Source organism: Hordeum vulgare, chromosome 1H (genome assembly GCF_904849725.1).
Source record: "Hordeum vulgare subsp. vulgare chromosome 1H, MorexV3_pseudomolecules_assembly, whole genome shotgun sequence".
Taxonomy (NCBI): Eukaryota; Viridiplantae; Streptophyta; class Magnoliopsida; order Poales; family Poaceae; genus Hordeum; species Hordeum vulgare.
In genome coordinates this window covers 410,042,501-410,053,874 of record NC_058518.1, presented here as the reverse complement: position 1 = coordinate 410,053,874, position 11,374 = coordinate 410,042,501, and the positions used below count along the sequence as shown (strand labels likewise).

The following is an 11,374-nucleotide window of genomic DNA, read 5'->3' as shown; positions in this document are numbered from 1 at the left end:
ATTTTAATTAATATATTTTATATAAGTTAAATTAACGATCTAGGTACACGTGTGTGCCTTATAAATTGTGACGGAGGAAGTAGTATAGGATAGTGCCGAGTGCAGAATACGCTCGATCTTCGTACGTGGAATTAGAAACAAAAATCCTATAATCGCCCAAAAAGTATGCAACTGAGGACAAAGCAGTTTAAGTGATTTGGCTAGTATTTTGCCAAAAGAAAAAAGAGAGAGGCGGTTTCTCTTGTGCACTATCGGCCAAATGCAAGCGTGTGTGATTCGAAGGCAACAAGATACGCATGATGATAGCGGCATAGCGCCAACCTCTGGTACGAAGGTTGCCATCTTCCCTCGGATGCAGCCTCTTTTTTCCTACGCACATGCACACGCGTGGGCGTGCTCATATAGGAGTGGCCCGCTTCTCGCTACACCTACACCTATACACCATTCCACCAGCCATGAAACTGTACCCTGTATTTTCGTTAAAAAAAAGTAGCCTGTACTACATGGGAGTGGACTACATGACGCCAAACCGCACAACGTAGGCTACAATCTTTCCCGGCCCCTCAGGCCCTCCCGCTCATGCCGATCCGGCAGGGGAGCGCCCAAACTCCCAGTGCCAGCCGAGCCATAAATGACAAGAATAAACGGCTTTCCAAGTCAGCAAATAAGATACGGCCCGACGGCACCAATATTCGGCGGATTGCGACCGATGCTCATCCTCCCCCACAGCACGTACCACGTCGCACCCTGGAGATAGATGACAGGAAATGGCAGAACGAGGCATGGAGCCACCCTCCCCACAGCCCCAGAGAGAAACCGTGGCATGCAGCTCGCGACGCCTGGCCTCGCCTGGCCTGGCACATCGCGCGCGCGCGTGTAAGGGGGAGTGTATCCAGGCGGGCATGCAAATGCGTCCACCGCCGGCGGTTCGCGGGTGACGCCGGGCAGGCATCCGGCCCACGCACAGAGCACGCACCACCCGGCGGAAAACGCCCGAAAACCCCACCGAAAACGCCCGAAACGCGAAACTGTAAAGCGCGCCCGCCCACCTAACACGCCCGCAGCACACGAAGCAACTAACGCCCGCCCTCGGCCCTCGCCCCCCGCATCCCATCCCCGGCCCAACCGCACGCCACGCACGACGTCCTTATATGCACAACCCAACCCCCGCGGCAGACCGAGACCGACGCGGGAAGAGGGGAGGAAGAGGCCCAGGATGCCGGACGGCGGTGGCGGTGGCGGTGGCGGTGACGGGTCGGACGGCGCGGGGAGGATCAAGGGGTCATGGAGCCCCGAGGAGGACGAGCTGCTGCGCGACGCCGTGGCGCGCCACGGGGCCAGGAACTGGACCGTCATCAGCGCCGAGATCCCCGGCCGGACGGGCAAGTCCTGCCGCCTGCGCTGGTGCAACCAGCTCAGCCCCGGGGTGCACCGCCGCGCCTTCACGCCCGACGAGGACCGGGTCATCTTCGAGGAGCACAGCAAGCACGGCAACAAGTGGGCCACCATCGCGCGCAAGCTCCAAGGCCGCACCGACAACTCCGTCAAGAACCACTGGAACTCCACGCTCCGGAAACGCCGCAGGGCGGCCGCCGCCGCCGCCGCCGCTGCCGCGGGCAACGGGCCCGTCTTCGCGCCTGTCGCTGCCATGTCCTTCCAATCTGTGGATCTCACCAAGGGTGGGGAGGACGACTACGAGGACAGCGACGGCTCGGTGGAACCGCCCGCCAAGCGCCAGCACCCGGACGTCGGCGGCGCCGTCCCTCCCGCCGTGAAGAACCTGGACGACCAGGCGCCGCCGCCGCCCGACCCGCCCACGTCGCTGTCGCTCAGCCTGCCGGGAACCGGGGCCAGTGCCGTCACCCCGCCGGCTCCCCCGGCGCCGGCGACGGCGCCGACGACGACGATGGACGCGTGGATCAGGGCGACGCTGGAGAGCCCGTGGGTGAAGGAGACGATGCAGAAGATGATAGCCGAGGAGGTGCAGCGGAACCCGATGTTCAAGGAGGCGATGGAGCGGGTGGCCGCCGATGAGGTGCGGCGGCAAATGGGCAGTACTGTGTGCTCCATCGTGGCGTCCCTCAGCAGAGCCGGCGCGGGGGCGGCCACCCTGCCGACGGCCAGGATCGATCGGGCAGAAACGCACCCGGCAGGCGGTCGGGACCAACGGACGGACGGGTAGGCGCCAAGCAGCTGCATTGCAAGTTTCACTCAACTCCCTGTTGTTACTCGTCGATCTCATTTCATGCCCAGCTGCATCTCCGTCTTCATCTCCATTTACCGATAGTACTGTAGAATCTAGCTAGCCTTTTTTGTTGATTTACCTTAGAAATTACAGTACAAGGGAAACAGAAGCATTTCGGATGAGTACTGTTTTTCCTGTGAATTTGTTCGGCCGGTTCGATCGAAGATCGGTACTATTTCCCTGTTGGGGAGTTCGTTCAGGTGTGGTTGCGATTATCACTGAATGTGTTGTGCGTGCGTTGGGTTTGGTTGGGTGGGCGCGGCGTTACCCAACCGCACGCACGCACGCACGTCGCTGTCACGTCGTCTCGGCTCCTCACCCAGTAACGGTTTCGCTGGTGGTTTTCGTCTTGAAGTTAGTACGCCAGTGGGCTCACACTTCACCGACGTTTCCGTTACTACCAGTAGTACACTCCAGTTGCTAAGTTGGGACTTTACATTTATTAGCACGAGATATACTGCCTTCTTTTTAGTTTATAAGGCTTAAATATGAAATCTCATCAATCAAGATGAGTTGTGAGTGGATGGCACTAATTTAAACTAGCCAATGAAATATTTCTCACATATTCAATTTTCAAGGCAATAAATGTAGCATTTGTTTTCATTGAACTTGCATGATAAATATAGAAAACGATGCATGCATAGCCACTCATCTTCTTTCTCTAAACTCTATAAATTAAATATGACGTGAAACTCAAAGCACTTTAACTCACTTAGACTCAAAATGAGCCTAATATAATGGAAATCTGAAAATTTTAAGATGAGCCCTATAAACCGGAAAGGAGGGAGTATTGTTACTACTCTGTATATGCTACTCCTACATGGCACTCGGTATTTTTATAATCATAAAGCGACATAGTTAGGCTACATTAGCGATCATCAAATGGATGGACCTTGTTAAGCAAGGCTTAGAGCAACTTCAACCGATCGACCTATTTCAACCGCACATTTTTGTTTGGGTCGTCGCGGATAAAATCGCAACCCAACGTGTTGACTTAAACGAACTTGTGTCCATTTTTTATCCATCTGCGACCCATTCGAGGTTCAAATTTGGACCGGATTTGCATCAGACTGGACACGGGACAGATGCGTGCGACGTCTGCCTTTCTCCTCCTCGTGGCCTATCCGTCGGTGGCACAACGCCATCATTTCCCTCCAATTTTCCAAAAATCTCCCGCCCACTCACGCACGCGTCAAGGATGATGATGCGTCGACCCTCAACGCCATAGCCGGCCTCGCCTCCCTCGCCTTCGCCGGTCCCGTCTCTGCCAAGGGCGCACACAAAGGGTCGTCGCCGACCAAGAAGAAGAAGGTTCTGACGCCTCAGGAGCACGTCCTCCAATCGTTGAAGAGGAAGAACCGCTGGCATGACCAAGAAGCCGGGAACGAGGCCGCGACCGCATCCAACATGGCCGCCACCGTAGATCGAGAGGTCGAAGCCGCGAAGATGAGACGGCTCGCCCGCGAGGCCACGACGCAGACCCTGCTGATGTTGGGGTTAAACCCAGGCCAGCATGGGCTCGTTGCTGCCATTGTGGGCGCGGCCAGCACCAGCTCATCGTTGCCACTGTCGTCGCGCATGTCCACCACGGCACAGGCGCACAGCTTCTAGCGGCATCACCCGCAAACCTCCCGTTTGTCCAACTCTAGGGGATCCGATTCACTGGAGGTGAGCATGGCCGCGCCTGCCATGCCAGCACAAGCTGACATCGATCTCAATGCGATGCCTGTGGGCGGTGGATCGTCCTCCGAGGTGCGCGCAAACGGCCTCACGAGCTCCAGCCGACGCCATGGGGAATGCCCGCAACTTGTTTGACAGAATGCCGGCTATGGAAGACGAGGCCAACCGCGTGTTCATGAAGAGCCTCACCTATGAAGGTGATGACGGTGGCATTCCCTTCGATCCCGACGAGACGCAAAGCCAAGATGGTTGCACCCCCTTCATGGGCGAGCACGGTGGCATTAGGTACTCGTTTGGTGAAGACATGGCCGACCCCCTCATGAAGGACCAACTCGGCTTGGGCAACTTTTCCCCGCTAGATCACAAGTTTTCGGAAGACTATGGCCTTGATGAAGAGGATGACGAAGTGGACATCGATGGAGATTCATTGTTCGATGAGCTCCCCGCCCAAGCCAATGCAAAGAACAAGCGAATGAGCAAGAGGACCAAAGCATACAGACAAAATGAGGACAAACTCCTTTGTGAATGTTGGAGAGACATTGGCCAAGACCCCAGGATAGGCTCCGAGCAAAAGGCATCGACATTTTGGCAAAGAGTGCATCGCGAGTTACGCGAGCGCAAGAAGTTTAAACCATACCAAATGGAGAGCAACCGTGGGTGGGTCTCGCTCGACAAGCATTGAGGGTGATACAACAAGAGTGCAACAAGTTTTGTTCCACCCTTGAGAGCATCGAGGCCCGTCCCGTAAGTGGCATCGGCATGAAAGACATGGTATTGCTGACATGTTTGCTTATCTGATTGTCTTGTAGCTTGCTCGTGCATAAATGTTGCTTGTCCATTTGTCCATTTGTAGGAATTCCAAGCTTTGGAAGCATTCAAGGTCCATTACGAGGGCAAATTTTTCAACCTCACTCATTGTTGGATGATCATCAACATCGAATAGAAGTTCAAAGCGCAATATTCCGCCATCAAGGCGCGTGTGGGGGGGGAGTCGTTCAAGAGCATGGTGAGGGGAAGAAGCCGCTATCGCGGGGGACATCCAACTCCAAGAAAGAGGACAAGCGTGAGGCGGCGTCCCTTGCCTTGCAATATACTTTGCAAGACATGATCACGAACAAGGATATAAGAGAGGAGAACCACCGGCGAGAAAAGGAGGAGCAAATTAAGGCCTTCATGGACATACAAAATAAGATGCTCGAGTTGGAGGCTGATACGTCCCAAACGTATCTATAATTTATGTTTGTTCCATGCTCTTTTGGGTGACATTGTTATATGTTTTGCTACACTTTTATACCTTTTTACACATATTTGGACTAACCTACTAACTCAGTGCACCCAGTGCCAGTTTCTGTCTGCTGATGTCTTTTAATTGCAGGGACTTTTCCCCAAATTTCAGTGCCCCAAAAATCCCGAGAAAAATATATAAAAATCAGCGTGACGGAAGCTTCACTAAGCACCAAGGTGGGCCAGAGGGGAGCCAGGCCTCACCCAGTCGGCCACCTTGCGCGGGCCCCCTCCTCGCCGCGCCACCAGGCCGCCTGGGCGGCTGGTCCACCCCCTGGCGCCCTCCTTTGGCCTATATTTACCCCTCGAACGGAAAACACTACAGATATATCCAAAATCGTGAATTTCTCCACCGTTTCGCCGCCGCAGCGCTTCCAAGAGCGGGAGCGCCAGAAGACCTCTTCCCGGTACCCTGTCGGAGGGAGGATTGACCTCCAGGAGCTTCGCCACCATCATGAACGCTTCCCGGACGTGCCGTGAGTAGTCCTCCTTGGACCATGAGTCCATGACCAGTAGCTAGGTGATGTCTTCTCTCCAATCTTGTGCTTCAATGCTTAGCCCTTGTGAGCTGCCCTACATGATCAAGGCATCTATGTAATTTACCTGTTGTTGCTATGCTGAGTTTGCTGGGATCCAATGGATTATGAGATTATGTTCAGATTGTGATGAGTTATATATTTGGTTCTCCTTTTATATTATGTTCTTGAGTAATTCATGCATGTTCTCCGTTGCTTTTTATTGCTTTGGCCGAGTAGTAGATTGTAACTCCAAGAGGGAGCGTTAGGCATGATTGTGGGTTCATGCCCCCTGATGTCTAGCTTGAGTGACAGAAACATGAGACTAGCGGATGTGTTGTTGCCACCAGGGAGAAAACAACGGTGCTTGTGACCACGATTGCAAGGATTGTTTACCTTATGCAAAGTTCGTTAATGCAGTTGTTCGTTGCTTTGAGTTTACACTTTGGGTGGGGCTCGCAACTTAATACCATCGAGATGTTCTGGATAGATATCTCAAGGTGGATGATTAGAGAGTAGATGTTGATGGATAAACGGTCTACTTATCTTGGCGCACTGCCTATTACTTTTGAGCCTCTAACTTTCTTGTAGCATGATTAGCATTGCGGTGCGTTTATAATTCTGTCAATTGCCCAGCTGTAATTTATTTACCCAGCATAGTTGTTTATCGTCTTTTGGGAGAGAGACATCACTAGTGAACATCATGGGACTCTGGTCCATATTACCACCATTGTTTACACCTTCACCATTTACTGTTTTTATTTCCTTTTCCGTTGCAATCACTACCGCTATTCCCGCTTGTGTTTTGATCCTTTGCAAACTACAAGGCGGGAGAGATTGACAACCTCTCTGAACTCGTTGGGAGCAAAGTTATTTGTTGTGTGTGCAGGTCCACGTCTTTTGCTAGCGCCAGAGCAGCGGACACCTACTTGTTGATCTATGGAGTCCTCCTGGTTCGATAAACCTTACAGTCCCCGTGTAAGGGAAATTTGTTGCTGACTGCATCTCCACCTTCCACTTGGGGTAACCAATGAGGGGCGAGAAGTATATCCATCAACTCGTCATCAGAGGCGGAGAAGCAAGCGAAGATGCTAGAGATCTAGGCCACCAAAGCAGCCACCAGAACAAGAGAGTTCCGGCTGGCTTGCATGACAAACGAGTCGAGATCATGAAGGTGTAATTGAGCAAGGTCACTCCAAGGAAGCAGTCTTGGTTCGAGAAGATGTAGGCCTACATTCTCAACCTCGATGACGAGTGATCCATGTTGTGGTGTGCGGCCATATCCACGAATGAAATGGCATGGTGGAACTACAACCTCATTTTGTGTGCTCGCATGTGTGTCGGCCGCTGGCAAGTGCGCCCAGCATGAAAACTACGTATATTTTGTAGGCTGGCATATGTATGCCGGCCTCTAGCATATCACCGACGTGAACTCTTGGTGTTGGCATTGTCGTTGGCATGATGTGTGGTCGCGGGCCTTTTTTACATTAAAACAGTGTTGTACGCTGACAAAAAATGGGTTGCTCCATTGGGTGCATGGGTGACCATTTGCAAAAGGGAGCGGACACTCCGACCCAAACGGACAAAAGAAGGACAAAGCGCGCGTCCGTTTGGGTCGCGCGGTTGGAATTGCTCTTACAGAAACTCTAGTAGCAGATGTGCTAAAGCCCAGTCCCGCATATTTCATTAAGCTCATACATATTAATTTTTGCGGCATCGCGAGGCTTCCGGCATGGAGTAGTTCCTATAAATTCTTTAATATTTTTACACCACAAATTTATAGGTTTTGTGTCATCACATGCCTCTCGGTACCACAAAATAATTTATGGGGTTGACGAGTATTATAATTCATATAGATGCATCAAATTTATATGTACATAGCCATACCGCAGTAGTTTACATAAAAAATCATGTACAACATATGAGGTAGCAGTTTAGCCATACAAATGCGCAATCAAACAAAAAAAACCATGATCAAGTGACCAACGACCATAAAACAAATCAAGCAACATCATCATTGTTGCAAAGATCGTCGTCGCCGCCACCGGGCATACCACCTCGATCACCATTATCATCCACATTGACCGGAGAATGAACACCGCCATCTTCAATCACATTGATCGAAGAATGTGCACCAAGAACAACATGAACTCCATTCGCCAAAGCACCATCAGCTCCACCTCCATTGTCTTAAACTTCAAAACCTGCACCTCCACATCCATTGCCAAAAGCTTCACCATCTCCATCAGGAACACCACCATCACCACCAATGCCGAAACTAACACCATTTCCAAACTCACAACCACCACCATTGCCCATGCCAACACCACCTCCAAACCAACCATCACCAATGTCGAAGCCAACACCACATCCAAACCCGCCACAACCAACATTGTCGAAAGAAAAACTACCTCCACCCCCATCACCACATCCATTGTCAAACCCACTGCCCATAAGATTTGAAGCTCCATAATTCTTCGGCACATGATCTCCATTCTTCTGTACTCCCAAAATTATTTTGTCATTACATTCATGCCCTCCAGATTCATCATCTTGAACCGGTCCTCCTAGGTGGTCCTTTCGTCCCTCCTCTTTTGCTCCTCTAGGGCAAACTTGTGCCCCTCGAAGGCACACCTTTTCTCCCACTTTTCCTCCTTGTGCTTGTCTTTTTTCTCGTCCATGGCCACTTTAGTATCTCAATGATTTACTAACATAGTTCTTTCATCTTATCTATCTCACTAATTTGATTTCACAAAGTGGATGCCTCGATTGATCTCTTCACCCTCGCTTGCTCCTTCTTCTTGCCATCCGATTTACCCTTGTTTATTCCTCCTCTTGGTGCATCATCACCATCGCCATCGTCTTTCAGTTTGACAAGAGAACCTTTTTTGGGTGTAGCTTACTTGTCGCTCACCCTCCATGTCATGGATATAATCTTGGCAATACTAGGGGGTATGAATGTAGAGGCAAATATATCTAGCAAATGATGCGGTTGGGAGTACGCTCAAGGATTTTTTTTCTAGCATAAATGCCATCATATAGGAGAAGATGGGCAACGAAGGCCTCGGGGGTAGGGCGCACACACCAAGCTTGTGGCCACATGGTGGATCCCCCTCTGGTGTTTCTTTCGCCAATAATTTTCTATATATTCCAAAATATATCTCCGTCAATTTTCAGGTCATCTGGAGTTCCAAAAAATATACACTCTTCTATAGCCTTTTTCGTCCAAATTTCCAGATGTCAATAATTTTCCTCTTTTTTACAAATCTTGTAAAATAAGAGAGAAAAGGCATTAGGATTGCATTATAAAGTGAAATAATGACTGAAATCATAATACATATCAATAGGAAAACATCAACAAAATGGGCACATCAACTCCCCCAAGCTTAGACCTCGCTTGTCCTCAAGCGAAAGCCTCACTCGATAATCATGCCCACATGCTTAGAGAGAGAGGTGTATATAAAAATAAAATACGGACATTCATGCATCATGCTCATTATAATAGCAACAATATATTATCATAAAACTTATCATGAAGAAGTGGTAATCCATTCACAAGCTAAAGTATGAACCACAAACCTTATTGAAAACTTACAAACTATGTTCTTAGTCATTAAAACAATTGCAATCCATCATATTTTTAGAAAGAGTCCATGTCAGAGATTTATTTAGCAAGTTCGCATACTCAACTATCATTTAGTCTTCTAGGATTGCTAACACTCATGGCATATTTGTGAAACAAAAGTATCAACCAACAGATAGGAAGATAGGGGTTTACAGTTTTCACCACCCAATTGTTTATCTCGAGGATAATGTCAACAATAATAACTCATGATCACCTACATCGAACTTGATATATATGCCTCGATCTTTCCCCACCACATGATGCTTGCCAACTAGAGAATAAATAAGGATGGGATAGGGATGAACAATAATGACTCTTGCATAAAAGTAAATACACGAATTTAAAAGATAGGCCCTTAGCAGAGGGAAGTAGAGGTTGTCATGCGCTTTTTATTTGGATGTGCAAGCTCTTAATGGATCATACATATTTAGGAGCAGTTTTATGGCGTTTTCACCCATGACAACTTACTTGAAGGATCTTATTCAATCCATAGGTAGATATGGTGAACTCTTATGACAAGAACCCGTGTTTAAGAGTTTTTGGATGTACAAGTAGTATCTCTACTTGGTGAGAAGTTTTGGCTAGCAAAAGGTTATGAGAAAGCACCACATGTTGGAGGATCCATAGCAATATGACTTCTATGTGAATATAAGAAAACATAACTCATTACGTTGTCTTCCTTTTCCAACATCAACTTGTTAATCATGCATAGAATATTTAATGTGGGCTCACAATCACATTAGACGTCCAAGATAGTATATCTATATGTGAGACTTCTCTTACATTATTATTTTTCATGAATTGCATTAATGACTAATACTATGTTTGCCAACTTCCAACAAGTTTTATCAATTATACTCTTTTTATGTAAAGTCATCACTCCTCATGGGATTAGCATGTGATATTTTTATTTATACTTTTCATTGCTAGGATTGATGCATAGAGGTAAAGCAAACAAACTCAAACTACTCTTTATTATATAACTCCCACACTCGATTACATAGATAGATAGATCATGAAGCAAACACTCACAACTAAATCATACTAAAACTTTATTCTTCTATATCATAGGATAACTATAGATCAAAGTGGAATAGGTAATGATAGTAAAAGTGATGGTGATACGATACCGGGGCACTTCCCCCAAGATTGGGACAAGCCAAGGGTGGTGTACATACATGTGTACTCAAGTTTCCTTCTTGGGCGATGCTGGTAATGAAGTTGTACGTCTGTTTTCCATGATAGCAAGCAGGGCATCCTTCAGGCTTCGTCTCTCCTGAAGTGAATGCTGAATCATTGTGGTGTTTCTTTGCACTTCCACCATAGAGTGTTAATTCTACGACCACCAAGAGTTCTTTCCTCCATTTGCACGAGAGATGTCCTAATTGGATGGTATATGCATGCGGGAAGTATTCTCGACACCATAGTTATGAATTAAATTATGAAAGTTATTTACATGTAACCTACCGAGGAGTCTCCTTGGATTAGATTCATCTTGCACCCCTTGAAATGATTGACTTCTTCTTCCCATGGGTGGATGATACTTGTGATCTGTGTTGGGTTTTTCCCTGAAGAGGAGGGGCTGATGCAACACATTATAGATAAGTATTTCCCCTCGTGAGAACCAAGGTTATCGAACCAATAGGAGAACCACACAATTTCATGTCTTCAGCGCCTACGCACAATGAGCACACACTTGCACCCAACGCGAGCAAGAGGGTTGTCAATGCCCTTGAAATCGTTACTTGCAAGCAATAAGTAGTGATAGATAGATAATTGAAATATATAAATATAAAAAGTAAATACCAATAATAAAAGGAGGCAAGGTATTTAGTGTTTTTGGAAATATATTTGTGAATAGACTTGGGGGCATAGTTTTCGCTAGAGGCTTCTCTCTCGTAGAAAGCATATAGTGGGTAAACAGATTACCATTGGGCAATTGATAGAAAAGTGCATAGTTATGTAATAATTATTCATGGCAATGATCATTACATATAGGCATCACGTTCGTAAGCAAGTAGACCA

At 48.1% G+C, this 11,374-nt stretch overlaps 1 protein-coding gene across 1 annotated transcript; it reads left to right on the top strand.

Annotated features, from left to right (window-relative positions):
• Nucleotides 1-1,092: 1,092 nt before the first annotated feature.
• LOC123412407 (transcription factor MYB44-like) lies at nucleotides 1,093-2,444 on the top strand. Its single transcript, XM_045105350.1, has one exon. The coding sequence runs from the start codon at nucleotides 1,217-1,219 to the stop codon at nucleotides 2,180-2,182; it is 966 nt and encodes a 321-aa protein (XP_044961285.1). The 5' UTR covers nucleotides 1,093-1,216; the 3' UTR covers nucleotides 2,183-2,444.
• The last annotated feature ends 8,930 nt before the right edge of the window (nucleotides 2,445-11,374 follow it).